This window comes from Mytilus trossulus, unplaced genomic scaffold, assembly GCF_036588685.1.
Source record: "Mytilus trossulus isolate FHL-02 unplaced genomic scaffold, PNRI_Mtr1.1.1.hap1 h1tg000070l__unscaffolded, whole genome shotgun sequence".
NCBI lineage: Eukaryota > Metazoa > Mollusca > Bivalvia > Mytilida > Mytilidae > Mytilus > Mytilus trossulus.
In genome coordinates, this window is record NW_026963294.1 from 4,126,709 (window position 1) to 4,150,852 (window position 24,144).

General features: G+C 32.9%; 1 protein-coding gene across 1 annotated transcript; it reads left to right on the forward strand.

The window, feature by feature from the left end:
• The first annotated feature begins 3,842 nt into the window (after nucleotides 1–3,842).
• LOC134699491 (uncharacterized) lies at nucleotides 3,843–23,062 on the forward strand. Its single transcript, XM_063561096.1, has 9 exons — nucleotides 3,843–3,909; nucleotides 7,543–7,887; nucleotides 10,252–10,278; nucleotides 11,358–11,474; nucleotides 14,376–14,462; nucleotides 17,639–17,728; nucleotides 19,099–19,170; nucleotides 19,450–19,651; nucleotides 22,857–23,062. Exons 1-8 carry the CDS (start codon nucleotides 3,873–3,875, stop codon nucleotides 19,629–19,631), a joined length of 957 nt encoding a protein of 318 aa, XP_063417166.1. The 5' UTR covers nucleotides 3,843–3,872; the 3' UTR covers nucleotides 19,632–19,651; nucleotides 22,857–23,062.
• The last annotated feature ends 1,082 nt before the right edge of the window (nucleotides 23,063–24,144 follow it).

Consider the following 24,144-nt stretch of genomic DNA (forward strand, 5'->3'; position numbering starts at 1 on the left):
AGTTTAATTATATATCCCATTTAAGCAATTCTATATTAAAAAAGAAAACGCACATCCTTTGCATCACAAATAAGATCTGGCGGGAGAAGTTATTATGTTAATGATCTTGTCCCTAGGTATTCCTGCAACCTGTCGATAAACTTGCCGAGACGTACATTCGTATTATCATTTTTATTTCATTTGCGTCCACAACTAAACCGAACAACCCCTGCCTGTTTTTTTTATGTAGGTTAAGCATAACCTTAAATAAAAAAAATGAAGATACACACAAAATATACAATGCTTTCAAATTGGCATCTAACATCATAAAAATAACCTGTACATTGTTTCCAGTCTACGTACCCTTTCATATGTTTAAAAACCCATCAGCATATTTTTTTATTTCTTTCTGCCATTTTGTTTTCATATAAGCTAGTTTGACATTAAACACAGAAAACTTTTTTACACTTATATCAAATGATAAATTAAAAACAATAAATACTTACCATGAATATAACAAATATATGTGAACTTAATCCAGACTAATTAGATTTCAACATTAGCAAGAAAAGACAGATTTTGAATGTGCACAGAAAACATATGTTTTGGTCATATTACAATACACTAAAAATAGATAACCTAACTGTGTGAATTGATATGAAAAGACGACAAAGAATTTAAATCTTGGTATCAGTCGAGTGATTTGTGTGTTTTACCTGGATACCTGGGTTAAAGAAAATGACGAAAAATGTGTATTATTGTTAGTTGTGAGTATTTTTGTAATGTTGGTCATCTGTTCGTCATTTGTATCGCGTTTACCTTGGCATTGTAAGTTTTGTTTTCGATTGATGCGTTTGAATAATAATGCCTTTTTTTAGTAATGTTATTGCTGTGAGTCATGGAAACGAATATTGTTGTGCTGTTGCTAGAATAAAAAGGTAATTCACGAGTCAAGATTTAAGGTAATTGATAATAAAACACTTGAAAAGTCCAGAGAAATCATACTTTCATAAACATGTCTCATAAACAAAAAAATGTATGATTGGATTGTGTCAACCATTAAAGAATCAGTGCATAAAACGTTATTGTATAAAGATATGTACACGTCATTGTTCCGTCTATGACGGTAGTCGCCTTTGAACTCCAACCGTATGGCGACAAAGTCAATAAACAGAGATTAAAAACTAGATTTATCTTAACCTCCAACAAAAACTTACTTGAATAAATGTAGCATCAAAATCAAAAATAGATTTGAAATGTTTGTACTGAAAACTATACGTTATAAATAATGACATTGCACATCACAAAAGTGCATCCCACTTATGTTTTGTTTGCATTCTCTAAAGTCATTCAATTTGTATATTGTTTGTGTTTATTTACCCTATGTATGCTCTTGGAACCAACAATAATCAAACTAACAAAATATATATTTGGATTATCACACAAATGTGCCAATATAAGAAAAATATATACAAATCTTCCTCATACGTTGAAGGTTAAGTTAGCTAAAACATCTGGTTTAACCAACCATTTACTTCTGAATATACCTGTACTAAGTCAAATGAACACAACCTTTTTATGAAAGTACCTTGAAGTTAGGTGTTTTAGTCAATATCTATTTTTCGAATGATTCAAGTTACGTCGTTATAGATATAGTCAAATATTTCAATCTGAGATGAATTCAACTTTTAGCTACTTCTTTATAAGCAGAACCAAACACAATGAAAGTCCCAACTATGTACTGGCTTCCGAAGCTGCACAAAAAAACCTTACACATATAGATTTATTTCATCTTCAAGCCATTGTTCAACTACTAATGTGTCTGCTTTACTTACTAGTACACTTGGTACAATAAAAAACCTGATAATAAATTGTTCAAATAAGGCCTTTGAAAATAGTGGAATTAATTACTTTTGGAGTGTCAAAAACTCGTTAGAAGTACTTGATTAATTGCATGCATATATTGGTGATTTTGAATCTGTTCAAAGTTTTGATTTTTCTGCCCTGTATACCACTTTGCCTCATATTCTTATTAAGAAAAAAATCACATCCCTAATTAACTGGGCATTTATAAAGTCGGAATGCGAGTACATATGTTCAAACTCTTTTAGATCATTTTTTAGTAGCAATAAACAAAAGAACTTTGTCAATTGGACATGCTTTGATACTATGTATGCGCTTGAATTTTTACTTGATAACATTTTTGTTCGCTTTGGAGATTCCGTATATCGTCAAGTTATTGGAATTCCAATGGGGACTAACTGTGCACCACTTATTGCGGACCTGTTTTTGTATTGTTATGAGTAACAATTTATGACTAAAATTAGCAAAGACCCATCAAAACAACATTTGATACAAAAATTTAACAATACTTTTAGATATTTGGATGATATATTGGCTCTCAATAATGACGACTTCAGTATGTATACTAAAGAAATTTATCCTGTAGAACTTACTTTAAACAAAGCTAATGATAACAATAACCACTGCTCTTTCCTCGATCTTGATATCTATATCATAAACGGGAAGCTTAATACAAACATTTATGATAAAAGAGATGATTTTTCATTTCCTATTGTTAATTATCCATTTTTTGATGGTGACGTTCCCTTGTCACCATCTTATGGTGTTTATATATCTCAACTTGTACGATTCGCTCGTGTATGTAACAACGTAGTAGATTTTAGCGAGAGAAATTTATGTATTACTGAAAAATTTTTACACCAGGGTTTTCGATATCACAAACTGGTCAAAACATTTACTAAATTTTATCACCGGTATAAGGAAATAATTCGTAAATATAACTCAACATGCAGACATCTTATACGTTCAGGTATTTCACATCCAAAATTTTATGGAAATATTCTTTATAAAGCACAAAAATGTCAGTATTCTCCTCAAAAACTAACAAAACCTTTAAATAGACTTATTAAAAGGGGATATAGTTACGATACTGTTGTCAGGTCATTAAAGATTGCATCTTTTGGCTTTAACATTGATTCACTGATAGGGTCTTTGCATCGGAACTAAACACATTTATTTCTAAAAAAAACAGTTGTTGGCATGACACGGGTTATGTTCTTCTCATATATTTTATGATAGTATGATACTAAACCCCTAACGGGAGGGATTGTATCTGATATTCATATGATGAAGACATACTCTTTCAATCAGTTTAATTGAGGTCTGGAGCTGGCATGTCAGTTAACTGCTAGTAGTCTGTTGTTATTTATGTATTATTGTCATTTTATTTATTTTCTTTTGTTACATCTTTTGACATCGGACTCGGACTTCTCTTGAACTGAATTTTAATGTGCGTATTGTTATTCTTTTACTTTTCTACATTGGCTAGAGGTATAGGGGGAGAGTTGAGATCTCATAAACATGTTTAACCCCGCCGCAATTTTGCGCCTGTCCCAAGTCAGGAGCCTCTAGCCTTTGTTAGTCTTGTATGATTTTTAAATTTTAGTTTCTTGTGTATAATTCGGAGTTTAGTATGACGTCCATTATCACTGTACTATTATGCATATTTTAGGGGCCAGCTGAAGAACTCCTACGGGTGCGGGAATTCTCGCTACATTGAAGACCCATTGGTTGCCTTCGGCTGTTGTTTGCTCTATGATCGGGTGGTTGTCGCTTTGACATATTCACCATTTCCTTTCTCAATTTTAATTAAACAATATACAGGTCAAATCACATCTATAGTTAGGTTGCCAAATTGTGTTACTATGTTATTTTGTTAGTGTTAAAGTCATCATAAAGCTTCCAAATTATATTGATGTGTGTAACTATATGTTTTCTCTTGTATACTTCCTATTTAAAATGAAAAGTTTATTTATCTATATCTGTAGAAATTTTAGTAAAACGTCTACATCGTAGACCTGGACAGACACATGGACTTTGTCTTTTGGATTATCAACATATTATTAGGTAAGTATGTATTTATGCTTATAGTCCAGCAGATAGGTGAATAATTGTGTACTTTGTATTAAAAGCCTGAAATTTAGTAGAAACCTAATTTGGACCAATTTACAACAACACTAGATATGAAGGCTAGCGTAGTTATGTCAACTTCCTGTTTTATTAACAAAATGGCGATCATGCATTTGACAACTGAATTTAAGTACTTAATTTGTACTTTAATTGTATAGTACTAAATATGTACCTCAAATATTTGGTACTCATTTTGTACCTTTATTTGGAAGTGCTTGATATGTACTTAAATTTTAAGTACAAATCAAGTACGGTAAAACACAGATACCTAAAAATTACAATCAATTTAAAGTAACAAAAAAGTACTATATTTTAAAAGTAAATTTCCAGTACCACAGATTTTTTGTACAGAAAAAGTACCCATGCAAAAGTAGCAGTGTATATTGCGCCTATCTACTGGACTATCATTACATAACAAAGATGACACCAAATGTTTTATAAATTGCTTTGCGATTCTGGTATGAGAATGAGAATATGTGTTTTGAAAAACCATAAAAAAATACAAAGCATAATGTGCAGGAATTACTAAACACTACAGTCTCGACTCAAAGAAGAATGAACATCTGAATGAATGAACATCTGAATAAATGAACATCTGAGTTGTTGTTACTATACTGGCCTGACCAATAGATAACATTTTGAATGGGATTAGGGAATGTGTCAAAAAGACAACAACTCTTCCATAGAACAATTGTAAACAACAGCAGAAGGTCATCAATAGGTCTTCAATGCAGCGAGAAATCTCGCACCCTGAAGCGTCCTTCAGCTGACCCCTAAACAAATATATATATACATGTACTAGTTCAAAAATAATGAACACCATACTCAACTCCAAATTGTACTCAAGAACCTAAAACTAAAAATAATACAAGACTAATAAAGTTAATAATCTGTTGGCTAACATTGCCGTATTTACACCACAAATTTTACTATGAGTACTGACACACCTGTGCAGTTTTAAGGCAAGGCTTGCCCTTTTTTTTCTGAAGCAAAGACTTCATATAACTTTTATATATCTATCTCCTGTCATGCTTCAAACTTTCCTAAACGAATCAGTTTGTTTGTACTCATAGAAGATTTATTTGGTGTAAAAACGGCCATATTTAATTCCTGGAGATGAACTTTAAGTATAACCAACGATTGGGCTTAGGCAGAAAAGACTAGCAGGTGCTGATACAAGAGTCAATCTAACAAATGACTAAAAACTGAAAATACAAAATACAATTTGAGAATGTGTTGAATTTATATATCTGACATGCATAAATTATAATGTTATAATGTATGCATGTCAGATATGGACAATAGCAAAGTACATATAACTTGGAATAAAGCTGCAAATACAAAAGTGAAATTTCCAGTATATACGAGATAAAGAGTTAAAACATGTGGTGAACTGTTTGAAGGCATCACATAGAATGTTATACATGTAACTCCCTTTGTGATTGGTAACGAATTGTGTCCTTCATTGTTCTCCAATTCTGGGATGACCTTGCAATAATCAGTTCCTTTTTTCTTTTTCTTTTTTACGAACTTCAGGTCTAACTGATTCCAGAATGATTTGTTAGTTATTTATAGAATTTTCGGTAGAAGTCATTCTTTTTTCTTTTGGTGACCCCTTAGGAGAGAGCCTTAATCTACCAGCTTTGCTACTTATTCCAGTACACTCCAGGAATTGTGTGGAATTTTGCAACCTTGACATTCGAACTAAGGCTTTGGAAGTTATCCTCAATAACGAATGGATTCTTGTAATTGAATTTTAATTCAGTCATTGTAACCTTAGTTATGTTCGTGTTAACTTCAAGTGGACAATTGATTGTCAATATATGCATTTCCAATTATGACTCAACCAACTGTTGGGCAAATAGAGTTCTAAATGTTCCTAGGTGTTTATCAAGGATCTGATGTGCCTCGATATAGTATCTTCTAACTAAAAGTAGAATGATACAATGTATCTATATTGGTGAAATGCTTCCTTTGAGTTTTTTTGATGCGGATAATGCATTGCGACTGCAGGAGTAAGAATTTAGTCACGATTATCGGGAATTTTATCACATTCAATTAGTGTAGGCATATCAAATTGTACGTCATAACGTACATATTGTATGATGATATATTTTCCGCTTTTACCGGAAGTAGCTTCTTTGTCAAAGCATGTTGATAGGGAGAAGTTTTCCTGTTTATCATGTACGTTAAAACTACTGCTAAATGATTCAGACATGGCAAGGGACCTGTTGATTTTGTCGTCAATGATGGGGTACATCTTGATAATTGATCTGTCCTGTCCTTGTGTAACATACTCGGTCTCATGATCTTTTTGGATCTCTCTGCAAGTTAAGCCTTAGATTGTGCCAGAGGAAGTAGATTAAGAATACTCGTGCAGTTGCACCCTTGTTATGTGTAATTCATTGGTGAATCATTAACTTCCACACTCATTTCAACTGATACTTGCATTGCAGTCCCAACTTCTGTGTGTGGTTGACTTACAACACTTGTAGCATTCATTATTTGATTTATTAGCTCCTTGTGTTCTTTAATTGCTTTGGTTAGGAACGCTCGGCATTTGTTCAAGGGATACTTTGTCCTATGTAGGATACGAATATCTTGTTTACTGCTGACTTTAGATTGCTTTGTAACAGTTGTCTAATTGACGTTGGCTTTGGCGTTCGTCTGCGGTGTGAACCTTGGCATAGCACTATTTATATTACAGACTCATTGCAAAGGCTAATAACAAAATGACGTCTGAATAAAGTTAGCCACAAAACACAAAGACTCTAAGTGAACAAGATCTTACCGGGATTCAACTTCATTTACCATCACCCGCTTGTCAGCAGTGATTATTGTTTTATTGATATAAATATTGATTTTTTAACAATAAATTAAAAGAAAACTAGACATTATTGCTATGTACACATACACATTCAAAGATCTACAATATATCGATACCTGTATCTTGGTATTGTACAAGATCATGTTTTTCTCTGACTGTCGATGAAGTCTGTACCTTTAGTCCATTGGATGTTGGATGTGACCCGATTGTCAATTAAGGTCTTACTGTAGATGCATTATTTTTTATAAGTTTTTAGTGGCTTTGAACTACTTGTCAGTAGCTGGGATTACTCTCAGGTCAGTACATTTAGTTACAAGTAATTAAGTATATGTAAAAGAAAATGCAGGTCAAAAGTGATTTAAAAAAGAATGGTATAATATTTCTGTTGAACTGACAGCTATTTTCCCTAGTTTTTATGGGGTTTGTTTTACTCATTCTATAGTTTTTTTATGTTGTTTCATATGTTCTATTGTTTGTCTGTGTGTCTATTTGTCTTCATTCAGTTTAAGCCAGGCTTTATTTTTGATTTACGAGTTTGACTGCCCCTCCGGTATCTTTCGTCCTTCTCTTATATAACCCAAGTTGTTATCATTTTTTTTTCATTTATTTTATATGTTTTTAGATCATAATCAGCATTTGAGATCTCTTTTGATGATCATAACATGAAATAAAAAAAATATATACTCAAAAGATTCATATGCAATGGAAAAAAACGCTTATGGATATGTTAACCTTTCTTTTAGGAATCTTTCCATTCTCCACTTGCTGCATACATATGTGCCTTCAATGGACTTTTAGACAAGACATATTACAGATCATTTGCAAGGTTGATGAACTCAAACTGCCAGTTTACATACACAACAACTTCGGAATGGAGATTGCAAGATGTAGTACTCCTTTTCCGTTTCCTTTATGCACAGCCGCTTACAATAATACGATTGTTCGACAAAACGTAAACACAAACGAAACAATAGTGTTTATAAGAGGAAACATAGATCAAAGTATCAACGGTAACTGGTCATGTCGTCATGGGTTTGGGAGAAACAAGTATAAGGCTTACACTGACATAAAAGTCCTCAGATTAAAAGGTAATATTTTGTCTTATCTTACCTCCAATACATTTCTAAAATGTGGTTGGTTAAAAGCGTCCACGTGAAGACCATGTATATCGAATATTTGGTGAGAAGGAAGGCGGGGCTTATTTCATACACGGTTAGTAGTGGAGTTACGTCCCTTTACAATCCATATTAGGAAGCAGGGTGGCGGGGCTTATTTCAAACACCGTTAGTAGTGGTGTTACGTCCCTTTATAAAAACAAAACAAATTGAGAAAAAAATATTAGAGGTTTCAACAGATGTAGAAATTGTTGACTACGATTGAAATAATATAAATTCATTAAACACATTTAAACCTAATAAGTTGTTATCGTTGGCTATTGTTTTTGTAGGATCAATAATTTTGTTAATGCTAACAGTATTGAATAATATTGGATTGGAAATGAGGAATGTGTCAAAGAGACAACAACCAGACCATAGAAAAAATATCAGCAGAAAGTCACCAACAGGTCTTCAATGAAGTGAGAAATTCCAGCACCCGGAGGCGTCCTTAAACTGGTCCCTAAACAAATATCTACTATTTCAGTGATAATGAACGCCATATCAATTTCAAATTGTACACAAGAAATTGAAATTTAAATAATACAAGAGTAACAAAGGCCAGAGGCTCCTGACTTGGGACAGGCTCAAAAATGCGACGGGGTTAAACATGTTTATGATTATTTGCGCCTGTTTCAAGTAAGGAGCCTCTGGCCTTTGTTTGTCTTGTATTATTTTAATCACTGAACTGGTATATATTTGTTTATGAGCTAGCTGAATGATGCCTCCGGGTGCGGAAATTTCTCGTTGAATTGAAGACCTGTTCTTCTGCTGTTGTCTTCTCTATGGTTGGGTTTTTGTCGCTTTAGCACATTCCCTAATTCCATTCTCAATTTTATGATGAGATCTCAGCCCTCCCCTATACCTCTAGCCAATGTAGAAAAAGTAACAAAACGCACATTTGAGTTCAGTTCAGGAGGACTGGCTGCCTCATTTTGATAGATCACCCGTCTAAATTTCACACGTTAAGGTAGTCATTGATAAATTCGTTACATAGTGTGCTAGTGACGTAATACGGTATATATGGAGTGAGTAATTTCCATATGGGGATTCGAGTTTCGCTCTCATCCCATGTGTAATTTACTTGACTCCACATATACCGTATTAGGTCACTAGCACACTATATACCTAATATTATGCAAATAAACTCATTATATTGATTGATTGATTGATTGATTGATTGTTGGTTGCTTAACGTCCAGTAGCAAGTATTTCATGCATATTCATGACGAATAAGTTCACAATAAATACAATAGATACGTTGATATAATAGAGGACATCTGGGGTGATGGTCGGGAAAATTTAGACTGCAACTTGAAAATGAGGGTATATTGAATAGGGACAGAAATTTTGCCTTTTAACAGGCCACATACGGACCCCTCAAAGAGTTGTTGCTAGGGTTCTTAACGTGCAAAGAACGTGACACTCTCCTTACACGAGACATCGGATTTAACGTCCCCCTTCTGACCGGACGTGACTGCGAACTTAATACATCCCGCACAGCTAAACGACGCCTCGTTTCGGCAAGCGTTTTACTGCCGGTCGGGAATAGACCAAGTGACCATATTTCTATTCAACAGTCACCCTTGGGGGATAAACTAATCATAGATACCAGGACTAAATTTTGTATATAAGCCAGACTACAAAAGACTCATCAGTGACGCTCGAATCACAAAAAGTTTAAAAGGGCCAAATAAAATACGAAGTTGAAGAGCATTGAGGACCAAAATGCCAAAACGTTTTGCCAAGTTCAGCTAAGGTATTCTATGCCTGAAGTAGAAGAGCCTCAGTATTTCAAAAATTAAAATTTTTGTGAACAGTAAATTTATAAATATAACCATATTAATGATAATTCATGTCAGCACAAAAGGCCTGACTACTGGGCTGGTGATACCCTTGGAGAAATTAATCTCCACCAGCAGTGGCATCGACTCAGTGGTAGTAAATAAACTCATCATAGATAACAGGACTAATTTTTGTATATACGCCAGACCCGCGTTTCGACTACAAAAGACTCATCAGCAAACGGTTTTAATAAAGTTTGCATATTTCTGATCTAGGGTTTTTCTAAACAGCAAACTACATGTAGCATTAATGAGACTTAATTCATACACAAGATATATATCAAAACGGATATAAAAACATACCTGGTTTTCTTAAAAAGTTTGAAGGTCACGAGTTATTTCTAAAAGATACCATAGACGACATATTGATTAACAAAATAAGGAGTAACAATACAAGAAAGTCCTTAAATTTATAAAGATATTCTACAAAATGACGAAACATTTTTTTTTTCAGAACAAACTAAAGAAGCGGGAACTGATGGTAAGATTACAGCAATGCCTTGAAGCAAAATAATCTATTAGTAATAGTAAACAAAAAGTTATTGAGCAAGGGTAGTGAAACGTGTTGCACAATTAACATAGATAACTAAAACTTGATTCACAATTTTATAAACATCTCACTTAGGAAAAGTTAGATGAAATATCTATCATTGACCTAATGTGTATATTGTGCTTACCCTTCCGCAGCAACTTATAAGATTACCCCTAGTTTTTGGTGGGGTTCGTGTTGTTTATTCTTAAGTTTTCTATGTTGTGTCATGTGTTCTATTGTTTGTCTGTTTTTCTTTTTCATTTTTAGCCAGGGCGTTGTCAGTTTGTTTTAGATTTATGAGGTATCTTTCGTCCCTCTTTTATATATATAAATATATTTGCATTGGCAATTTTTTTTTCTTCTTATTCGTGTTTACATGCATGGCCACTAGAAATTTTCTATCGTAACATCAATAGTTTATCTTAAGTAGCTTTTCATATGATAGTTGAAAGAGGTGGAAATTCACCATATTGTCAGTATAAAGTTGTAATTCTACGTATATTCCCATTTATGAAGCAAATTGCATTTGTTTATTTCAGTTTAATGTCCACAGTTGTCGAGTGGTTCAGTTTGTCGAACTTCTGTATCAATAGCATATCAGTTGTGAGTTATAATCATGTAGGCTAAAATTTTATTTACCTACAACTTCGAGTTGTCTACCAATTGTCGATAGTTCTCACTGGGTACTCCGGCTTCACACATCAGTAAAAACTTTCCGACACGAGATTTCACAATGCTTTTCAAAAGAGCTTAAAACATATATCAATCACTGAAGAAGTCAACTGTATTATGTATTGCAAATTCATAGGTATATGCGTATATTGATATAACAGCCACTAATTTATTTGATATCTCATAGCTGGAATATCAACTATAAAGCTTTTTTGTATTATGTCTTTATTAATTTATACATACGCCACATTACAAACAAAAATTGAAGAAGTAATAAGGTTTCATGGATGATAGAGCACGCAATGGGACATTTTAATCATTTTTTTTTTATATTAACTATCTTTTATATATTACAGAGTTACGCTGTCTGAAAGAAATAGCCTTCTATACCATGACAGGAATCGTCATTTCAGTAGTCATGTTCGCCATGTGTTTTTTTTTTAAATGTAAATGTAGATCTACAGAAAAAAAAAGTGAGTAGTCTTTCGAGCATTTGACTTCTTTCATGGTATAGTTAAAAGATAATTTGTACATGTTTATAAAAGCCATATATGGACATTTCTTATGCAGATTCGATCCATTTGTTGTCGAGCTATTAAACTTGTCTGTGAGACAGTAGGAAATAAATAGCCAAATGCATCTAAAGCCAACTTTGTCTGAGGCAGTTGAAACATCAAACATGATAAAAATGAGCAAATCGAACTAAACATTAAACTAGGTAGTTATCTCATATTGGCATTTGCATTTCGGCTCAATTCGGGTATTCAAGTAAATCTTTTACCACGTATAAGGTGACATGGACTGTGTATTATATTTACTAGTTTCAGCCAGACGTAGTTCTGCACTCATATGAAGTAGAATGTATATCTAGCATTATCAAAAAAAAGAAAGAGATATCATGCATAGTTGTTTGATAGCTATTAAATGTACTGATGGACATCGCGTTTCGGCAATTTATTTCGCTTCCGTGATGGACGAGAAAATTGATTTAAAATTTCACATTATCATACTTACGTGGACGAGATGATTTTTACAGGGCAAAAAACAAGTAACTCAAATACAAGAAAATAGAGCTTTATGCGTGAAGATACATTCCTTATTTCGTCAACAATAATGAATAATTAAACATCACGTATATGAATATGAAGATTTGTATTTCAAACTAATCTTTTTCAAATAACAGAACATCCTCACCATTATAAACTATTTAAAGGATTTGTAATAACATACACAAAAATCGACGGGTGCCACATGTGGAACAGGATCTGCCTACCTTTCTGGAGCACCTGAGAACACCCCCAGTTTTTAGTTGGGTTCGTGAAGAATTTGACAAACATGGTCGACAATTTAAGACCTGAAAAAAATAATTTTTGAAACAAAGTCCAATTATACTATAAACAAATTTGAAATACATGTGCCGCTAGGAGCATTATCAAATTTATATTTTTTCAAGAGAAATAAAAAAAGAAATATTGAGTATGCTTCACATTATAACCTTTTGAAAGATTCCATCTTTAGAAATAAAGTTGAAAAATCATTTAAGTGAGCAATTTAAATTTTAGGTTTTTTTCAATGATTTATTTTCTACAGAAAGAAATATATCTTGTTTTAATTCTAATGAAATGTTGAAAATTGAATTAATCTTTGTAATAATGTTAATTTGATTTTCAATATAATTGCGTAATCAAGAAAATAAACATAATAAACAAGAATGTGTCCTATCCGCACTATCATTTATATGTCAGTAGACCGTTGAAATAAGATTAACACTCTAATTTAGCATAAAAATTTGAAAGATCATATTATAGGGAGCATGTGCACTAAGTTTCAAATTGATTGAACTTCAGCTTCATAAAAAAAAACAAATGAAAAACTACCTTAATCAAAAACTAAAACCTGAAGCGGGACATACTGACAAACGAACGAACGCACGCAAGCACGATGAATGAACGGAAGAACAAATTGAAGCACCAACCAGAGAAAAACATAACGCCCATAAATGAGGCATAAGATTTTCTATCTTTCAAAACAGGTAATTTCCGAAATTGATCTCGATTTGTACATATTTTAAAATGATTTGTTTTCTACAAAAAACAACAATTGTTTGGCGTAAATGTACTCGGACGCACGGATCATTATGCTTCTAAGTGGTTAATCATGTGTGCATGATACTTTTATGTAAAAAAATAAACACAATCTTCACTGTGGTAATCAGCAGCTTGCATCTGCAATTAGACTAAATAAAGTATAACTAGTGCCTGAGCAGAAATATAATGAACAAAAGTTATAAGACGGTTTTCCCCTTTTATACAAAAGTACAAGAAGACTCTGGCTTTAGCTAACAACTATTCCGTATCAACTTCACACATAATGCATGACGGTTTTGAGGTAAAAATTCTAGCTACGGACGTTTTTTATCATCTTCATTACGTGTTAAAGTGTTTTATTTCTCTTTGTATATTTCAAACCTTTACTGTTCAGTCCTTTCCTGCTAATGAACCTTTGGCGGTATCTATACATATCGCCATATTTTTATTGTGATATGGTCATTTTTACAATATAATTAGTTTGTAGACTGCAAATATGCCACTTTTTTTTTCTTTATTAGAATATATTTGTTTTCATAGTAATTAGGATTATAACTCATGATTGACAGCTGTACCGCACGTTTTGAAGCGCCCTTTTTATATAGTCTGTTTATTCAAGTCATAAATTGTTGTTAATATGATTGAAAACTGTTGGATAGTAATACAAGTGTAAGGTTAATTTAGCCGTAAAACAAAGTTTATTCCACCATTTCTACATGAGGAAGGAAATGTCGGTACCATTTCAGGAATATGATAGTTGTATTCGTTTGCCGTGTTTGAGCCTTTTGTGTTGCAGTTTGATGTAGGACTTTCCGTTATTAGATATAGGAAGATGTGGTGTGAGTGCCAATGAGACAACTCTCCATCCAAATAACAATTTAAAAATTAAACCATTATAGGTTAAAGTACGGCCTTCAACACGGAGCCTTGGCTCACACCGAACAACAAGCTATAAAGGGCCCCAAAATTACTAGTGTAAAACCATGAATGTTCTTTATAGGTCAGAATTCTGCTTTTTATTTTTACGTGAAAAGCTAATAAAAAACTACTGAGCGATATTTCCATTTCTTCGTTTGTTAATGACGCAAACACAACACAACATTTTCTTTATCATCGATAAACTGATAAAAAGAACACGAATTGCTTCATTCGAATGTAATATCTCAAAAAACAATGCATTTAAAAAAAAAAGGAAACTTTGGCATTTTTGAAGTGAGGACTAGTAATCATTTTTTGTTGAATTCCTGTTGGTTTTCATTTTGCAAAATCTTACGTTTTTATATGTAGGAGACAACTTCCACAAAGTACATTTATATTTGAAAGAGGTAGACACATGTTTTGAATCAAAGAGATGTCGAAAATATTCAGTCATCAGTAAGTATATTGTATTCTACAAATTTGTGATATGCTCTAGGTAACTTAATATCGACATTGTTAGAAGACCGTTGGTATAAATGCTTCAAATATAAATGATAATAGTACGAATATTTCAAAATGTTCTGCATCAAAATATTTAAAAAAAAAACGCTGACATAGCAAGTATTCACTGAAATTTCTATTCTCAACTGTATTTTTATTGTGATCATATCTCTGAAGGTAAATGTTAAAGTTGATTTTTTAATTTTCGATGTACTATAATCGAAACAGGTAATTAAGTATATTTTTGTATATTGACAATATATAATGTAAATACTTAAAAAGAGTACAAGATAAGTCTGCAGGTAAGAACACATAATCAGTACTCATAAGGTGGCCCCTTTTTCATTCTTCATTTTGAAATATGGAGGGGCAGATAACGTTGGTCTAGATCCTTGATGAAGTGTCAATATTTTTCGAGTAGTACGTAATTTATGTGTAAGATTTTTGATGAAAATATAGAAAACTGTGTGTTTTATAATAAGTACGACTGTTATTTCTTAAAAATACCTTATTTGTGTTTGATGGATTGTTTTTCAACTTTGCCAAAAAAGGGGAGATAAGTGAGAAACTTTAATATTTATAATAGAAAGTGTTGTGATGCTACTTGTTTTAATCAGTAGCAACAAAACAACTTCGTTGACCCAATTTTTCTTTTTCTTATCTAAAAGCATGCTATAAGAGCTATGTTCTCACATTATATCTTCAAATTCTAATGTGCAGTTTTCTTTTTATCACACAAAACTTGATTTTCCAAGCATAATCTTAATAACATCTGATAATTTTGCACTACCTGTAGTCCGGTGACCAATACCATTTAATGTAACTTTGATAAAAGCATGGTAAAAATCTTTTTGACCAATTGTTGAAAAATCTGTTAATTTTAATTAAGACGCACAAGCAACCTTTAAAATACCAACTAATTTTTTAATTAATGATACACCAAAACGACAAATGTGTTTTCAGTCAGAAAGACCAGGATTTTAATTTTCTACTTCTGTGTTTTAGTTATCTCTCAATCGATTTATGACTTTCGATGCCTTGGTTTATTTATTGGAATACGTATTAGTGGAAATGACAGGGACGACCGTTATATTTTATAATGTTAGGCGTGGCATAAGCAACAATTCGCGAAAACACTTCCCATCTGAACCATGATAACTTACAAACCAAACATTAATTTGCTTTAAGAATTAAACGAAATAACATTGAATACTGTATTTTAAGGAGAGTTATACGAAGTGCACTTTAATTACCAAATAGATTTTCAACCAACTATGAAGAACTGAATATTCCTTTATTCTTAGATCTGTTTAACATTCCTAAGAGGAAGAACTGGATTGTCCTTCAATCGTAATCCAGTTAAATGAAATTAGAACTTTAAACAAAACATTAAGAACTAGATCTTCCTTTACCTTGTAAACTGTATAAAAACTTACAAATCACGTTATATTGCTACAAGAGGGACGAAAGATACCAGTAGGGACAGGCAAATTGGTCCCTCAAACATGTTTCTAAACTGTTAACATCACTTTATCAGTAGGCGGTTTTAAAAGTAATTGTGAATCAACCTAATCTCAAGGTGAGTCCATAAAATCTGGATACAACATCTATTAGATAGTTCAGTCAACGTAAGTCTCTTTCGTCTTGCAATAGTATTGAAACACAAGTCTTTGCATCAATTTTTCACAAGTTTTCCCCATTCTAAACTAATCATGCTAAACACAATTTGAAGAAATTGATCCTTCTCTGTTTCGTAAGAATGTAATCATCTTGTTTAACAAGGGATGAATCGTACATTGTACAAAACGCTCTGATTTAAAACATTTCTCTTAAACTGATATTTTCGAGATGCTTGATTTCTTGACGGACATCTTACTTCACTTTTGAAGGACATATTTTCAGCCAACTATTTGTGCTCATATGGAAACTAGCTGTGTTTCTCTTCTTGTCGACATCTTTTGTCATATAGGGAGGGGCTTCATCGTAGGAATAAAAAGAAGGTAGCATTATCCCTTAATGTTCAGTGACTAGTCTATGTGCAACGTATCTTTTCATCGAACTTGATATAAAGATACAGTAGATGCAGTTTAGTCTGCCTTTTATCTTGACTTTCATATAGAAAGGGACAATAATGTGACCTATTACGTAATACCTACCCTCGAATTCATACTTTCAAGAGAAACACAACAAGCGTCGTGTGTGTGGCCTGCTCACCATTACGATACATCAAAGTTCCCCCTGTTTTTGATTGAATTCGTGTTGCATCTATGTTATGTTTTGTAGACAGTAATTTCTTTTTTTTTATCATTTTTGTTTTTTGCTTTGGCATTGTCAATCTGTTATATACTTTTGAGTTTGAGTATCCCGACTGTATCTTTCTTTTCTTTCTTTTTTTTTTTATATCAAAACCAATAAAAGGAACATTACTTTAAAAAAAAATCTGCAAGCGTGTATGCATCGCAGGAAATGTGTCAATTTAATAGTTACTAGTAAGTTAAATCGCGGGGGAGGGGGTTACTGACTATTCTGTTGGGTATAATTATGCCGACAGCACTTGCCAAATCATACCCTTTTTTAACCGGAAGATATTGTAAAACATACCCTGTTCTATGCGTTCAGAAAATATGCACCGGGTGTTATCCTGTTCCAGACCATATACAATAGATACTGTTCTAGACCTGGGTTATAGACTGTATCTTAAGGAGTTAAATAAGCGATCCTGTTCTAGACAACTACTTTGTTTGAAAAATAGACTCTGTTCTCACCAGCACGGCATGAAAAATGGATCCTGTTCTAACCAGTAGGACATGAACTATGGACCCTGTTCTAAGAAGCAGGTCATGAAAAAGCGACCCTGTTTTGCGGCACACTCGTACCAATAACATATAGGAAGTAACCCCCGGGAAGTTTAATCCGATGCTGCTTTTCTGCAGTGCATCGAGTGTTGCAATTATTCTTAGTTATAGTTTCCTAACAACAAGTGTAATGTAAATTAATGTGAAATCGGTGAGATACATTCTGACAAATAGCGCATTTGTAGTTAATTATGTTTAGATAGCATAGAACTATAAATCTTTTCAATTAACAATGATTTAATAAGACAAGGTTTATTTTTTTTACTATTCTTTCAGATATCAAAATTGTTTTTTACATTAGCTTCGTACTATCGGTGCTAGTATCAGGTGTGTTCATAGGTGTTTTTGAAAAAGAGTCATGCCAAGGTAAGTTGTATTAAACATTTGAATTACTCGGAAATATGTTTATAAATTGTATATGATTTGAATATTTACGTCTTTGTAAAATTGCACTTTCTTTTACTTAATTAACTCATCATTGAAACCAGGACTGAAATTTTGTATTTATGCCAGACGCGCGTTTCAACTACTCAAGACTCATCTGTGACGCTCGAACCCAAAAAAGGAAAAAAAAATCAAAATAAAGAACGAAGTTGAAGAGCATTAACGATCAAAATTACTAAAAATTGTTTGGCCAAATACAGCTAAGGTAGTCTATTCCTGAGGTAGAAAAGCCTTAGTATTAAATTGTCTTTTAGGTAAAGCCATTCCTCATATGAATATTTCCACAAGAAAGCTGTTAAACCTACATGTAGAGCGCATAGTGGTAAAATTGAAATCATACCTTTGTATGTGTTACAAACGCCATCACGAGTACGTTGACCGTTATGGAATAACTGTTTCACAGATAATATCTAATATGTTCTTTTTGTCGTAACTACAATCCCCTTCCATTTTCATGAATGTGAGCTATGGAATCATTCTATAATACGGGTTTGTAATAACATTAGCAACACGACGGTGGCACATGTGGAGCAGGATTTGCCTACCCTTCCGTAGCACCTTAAATAACTCAAAGTTTTTTTTTTGTGGGGTTCGTATTGCTTTGTCTTTAGTTTTCTATTTTTTGTCTTGTGTAATCTTTTTTGTCTGCTTGTCTCTTTCATTGGTAGACATGGCGTTGTCAGTTATTTTCGATCTATGACATTGACTGTCCCCTCTGGTATCTTTTGTCCCTCTTTTGTAATAACTTGTTATAACAATGAGTCTATTTTGGCCATTTATGGATTTTGCATATACTTTAAAATCAATAATATGTTTCGATAATCGAATTCAAGGGACTAAAAAGTGGCTTGATTCTGCCCTCTCGAATAAGTTCGGGAAAAGTTCAATACAAATACGGAACAATGTAATAAAATGCAACATTATACAATACAGAAAACTAGAAATGAAAAACCTTTTTGACACATTCCGGAAGTATCATTCAAGATTTAATTATTTTACCTCCACTATGTTTGCATATAAATAGCACGCCTTTACGTCAAAAGAACTTTCAGAATATTTTGTATTATCTTCAAATCTCAAACATCGTTTATAATTTTAATGTTTGTATCCACTTGATTAAACATACAACATGTAGAAGTACCAAATAGGCATTGCAACAGAAATGACTTACAAATGAAACAAACAGTCAACAGGCAAACACGATTACAATAGCATAGACCTCAAACGACGGAGAGCACACATATTGAATTTTTAAACATAACAAAACGTATCAACCTTTTTTTCGATTCCAGGATCGTTTGGTTTCACTATCTTAGGAATAATACTGTGCCTAACTCTTTTAATCCTGTTTCTCAGAATTAAAGGTATGTTTTTAAAATAAAGTTTAAAATATAGTAGTAAATTAAAGGCTAGAACTTCTTATCAAATAAATAATTTACCTAGTTCATGTTTTTGGTTATGTTGAATAGTGTGTTTGATCTTGAATTTAACAGTGTGTGAACATTTTTATCTGCATTGTTCGATTGATTCACTAGTATGTAAGAGTATAATTGACTAAAGCCTATGTTAAAAGACTTTCAAATGCATTTTATACTTCTGTTTTCTGTAACATTCTATATCATTCAATTGTTTTTGTAATCTAGCTGATTACGACACAGAGGAAATTGGTGATGATGTCCTAGAAGAAAATAATCCAATTAATGAGGAGTCAAATGTGTTAGTTGATGCAGAAGCAAATTTGTTCGTTACAGCAGAGGCAAGTGGTGAAGTTGGCGACGGAAACAATAGTGATATTGACGAAGGAGCAAATGGTTGGAAAGAATAAGCAGCAATCTATTCCGACTGGTAAAATTGTATTGCATTCAAACATCTTTTGATTATGGTTTTCCCTAATTATGGTTTTCTCCCTTATTCTTCGTCAATTTATCCCTTTCTGCACCCATTATATATATATAAAAAAAAATCAACGTGTGGTTCGTTTGATCTCAGTACTTCATTGGTTACGATCCGATTATTACGTCAAATGTTCTTGCTTTCTTCTGAATTTCCTATTGTGCCGGCATGTAAAAAAGCGACTATGTCTGATGACGTCACATACAATGTAGAAAGAACACATCCTTTTGCAGATCATTCGAAAAGAAGGAATATGTTTGCCTGCATACTGTTAGAAAATCATTAGAGAAACAGATTCCACAACCAAATCTCGTGTAAAACGATATTTATCCACTCTCGACAGTTAAATTTTTAATATTTAAAAAACTCGGACAAGCCTCGCGTTTTAAATTTGCAAAATTTAACTGTCTCGAGTGGATCAATATCGTATTACACTCGATGCAGTGGTAAAATCTATATGTATTGGTTCATTTATATAGACATTAAACATGCAAGACAACTCTTAAGTAATAGGTGGTAAATGACAACACATACGTAGTTATGGGTTGCACTTTGTAAATACAGCTGTTTCTCAAAACACGCCTCTTTTGGGTAGATCTTAAATATTCATAAACAATTAATTTTGTTTATATACCGGTTCCCCGTTATGCTCTCTGTGTCCCATCTCACAGAGACATAACTTGGGAATGTAACCAGTAAATAACATGTGCATATTGTTTACATTGAAGTCTGTGGTAACCTTTCATTCAAGGTAGGAGTAGTTAAAGAAATTAGTGTTAGTTTAAACTCCGAGAAGTTCAGGGCATATAAACGTTGAAAACATGCCACACAGGCGTATATTTTGAACTTTGAAAATATTGCGGTGCATATGAACATTCAATTCTAGGATAAAAAAAAACAAAACTTCATAGTAAAGGTGGTACAGTTTTAGCCGTAAAAGGAGTTCCTGTGAAAAATTGCACTGTCAATTGCAATATTTACAGAAATGCATCCTATAGATCGTCCATCGTAATTCGCTTGCGTCTACAACTTGTACACCGAAATAACCAAACACGTATATGATAGGCATATATTTACGAGTGATTTACAAATTATCTTATTATAATGTTCAATGTTTTGTCTTGACCTTAAAAGAATTTTTAACTAACAAACTAACTATCCCTTTATATACCAAGTATCCTCAATCAATAAATTCCTTGAGCAGACAGGACACTTGTCATAGTTGTCTTTAATATCATCTGACAACTCTGACGCATTGCAAAACAATGTGTACCCTTTTAAATTAACATTAAAAAATATCGCCCTTTATTTTCATCGATCAAATTTTTAGAACCTAAATAGATGATATGATTTCGTCCTGAATATATTTGATACAATTTCCTGTAGACATTCAGGATGCCATATGCATATATAAAGCGTTGATCCCCTAACCTTATCCACAAAGATAAATCAAAGGTCAACTAAAACTTCATAGTAAAGGTGGTACAGTTTTAGCCGTAAAAGGAGTTCCTGTGAAAAATTGCACTGTCAATTGCAATATTTACAGAAATGCATCCTATAGATCGTCCATCGTAATTCGCTTGCGTCTACAACTTGTACACCGAAATAACCAAACACGTATATGATAGGCATATATTTACGAGTGATTTACAAATTATCTTATTATAATGTTCAATGTTTTGTCTTGACCTTAAAAGAATTTTTAACTAACAAACTAACTATCCCTTTATATACCAAGTATCCTCAATCAATAAATTCCTTGAGCAGACAGGACACTTGTCATAGTTGTCTTTAATATCATCTGACAACTCTGACGCATTGCAAAACAATGTGTACCCTTTTAAATTAACATTAAAAAATATCGCCCTTTATTTTCATCGATCAAATTTTTAGAACCTAAATAGATGATATGATTTCGTCCTGAATATATTTGATACAATTTCCTGTAGACATTCAGGATGCCATATGCATATATAAAGCGTTGATCCCCTAACCTTATCCACAAAGATAAATCAAAGGTCAACTAAAACTTCAGCATGTACATCTTTCTGAGGGGATATATTGCTCGCAGTGTCCAGTTCATAGTGGCCTTCATTAGAAAGCTCTCTGTTATACTTGTTCAGGTTTGCTTGATTTTATATAAAGTAATTAGGGTAATAAAACTAGGTCCGGTATATTAAAGAAGAAAACAAATGAACAATACTAGTAATAAAATTGAGAAAGGAAATGGTAAATATGTCAAAGCGACAACCACCCGACCGTAGAGCAAACAACAGCCGAAGGCAACCAATGGGTCTTCGATGCAGCGAGAATTCCCGCACCCGTAGGTGTCCTTCAGCTGGCCCCTAAAATATGCATAATAGTACAGTGATAATGGACGTCATACTAAAATCCGAATTATACACAAGAAACTAAAATTTAAAATCATACAAGACTAACAAAGGCCAGAGGCTCCTGACTTGGGACAGGCGCAAAATTGCGGCGGGGTTAAACATGTTTATGAGATCTCAACCCTCCCCCTATACCTCTAGCCAATGTAGAAAAGTAAAAGAATAACAATACGCACATTAAAATTCAGTTCAAGAGAAGTCCGAGTCCGATGTCAAAAGATGTAACAAAAGAAAATAAATAAAATGACAATAGTACATAAATAACAACAGACTACTAGCAGTTAACATATAAATATACTTTTGATATAATACGCAAAGTGAGTCAACTGAAATATATCGTTGGAATTCAGACTACAACCGGATTTGCAATAACGTGTTCCAATAGGACGTACTCGATGTTTTGTTTGTTTGTATACATGTATTTGGACATGTTTATACGTTAGAAAACATGAACAGATGAATAGTTTGGATGCAGAACAGTCTTGAATTGTAGTGCTGAAATAATATTAAGAACATTTTTTTCTGGTACTATACGGAGGTTATCCAGTTTTAGGCAATATAGCATTTTTAAACATAATATAATTATGCTTAAAGGTTAGGCACAATCTAATACATCTAATGGTTCTTTGCTAAACAAAAAACCTACATTTGAATACTTTACAGGACATTCTTTTAATATAAAATTAGGCTTAATTCTAATTGTGATTGAACATATACATGATATAACAAGTATAATATCATTGTTTTGTTTTGTGTTTTGTTTTCAGAGAGATTGATTACTCAAAAGAACTTGCAGTTTCAATGGATAAAAACAAAGGGATATCCTCTCAGGCAATCATTCGTTCGCCTGATGTCAAAAGGTCAATTTTTGGATGGATTTGAAGAAAACTTATAGCACCAGTGTCATTAATGATAATTGTTTTCATGCAATGTGTTCAAAAGTCCGTTCATAGCATAATGATCAATGTAAAGCTACAAGTCACTGCCTATTTATTCTACGTAAAATAATAATAAAAAAATAAAAAAATATTGTAAAAAAACAGTATTTTATTATTTGTACGTGATAACCGGTGTATAGATTCTTTAAAACATTGAAACCAGTAGATTATAGAACTTATCCAATCGAGATAGTTAGAGTGTCAATGCCGACACTAGATGAGAAGTTTACAATACGTTTTAACACAAAGCATTGTACGTTTGCCAAAAATTGTCTATAACCAAAATACTTTATCATATTGACATATATTAATTTAATAAATCACCAAAAATCAGTAAATAGTTACAATGATAGAGACGACACATCATTGTAATTTTAGGTTAGAATATTTTGCCATTTGTGTGCCAGATTATAAGTAACACGGAGATGTAGGCGGTTGGCCATAGTCTATGGCAGATTATAAGTAACATGGATATGTACATGTAGTCGCTGTGTCATAGCTTGTGATAGTTTAGTAACAATTTAAGTAGATATGGACACTTAACCATATCATGTTTACAATTTGGTGACCCAGTAGACATCTGACCATAGTATGCAATACCAGCAGTTTGTTAACCAGACTCCGGACTATTTGTGTCCAGTAGATGTTGGTGCTTGGTCATTTTGTGATAGTTTGGTGAGTAATTATGGACATTTGATCAACGTACGTGAAAATTTTATTGGAATAAACTTGAGCGCTTTGTCGTCGTTTGTGACAAAAAAACATGGGCCCTTTGTTTGTTGTTCAAAAAAGTTTGGTCAACAATAGATTTTTGTCATTTGCCGTTGTTCATGACAATCAAGTGACCAGTAAATGTTGAGCATTTCAAGATTTGCGTGACAGTTTTGCTTACCAGCAGATGTGACCAATTGACTATCGGTTTTCACAGTATGGTGATAGTAGTAGATATTAAGTGTTCTGCTTCAAATTCTGTTTTGTCTCTTTGTCGACACAAGACAATTGAACATTTGACAAATTCTATGGAACACAGTCTCTTCTTGAAACGCATGTTGCTAATTAGAAGTGTGATTTTTTTGTTGTTGTCGTTGGGATGCTGTCTTATTGGTATATCCCACAT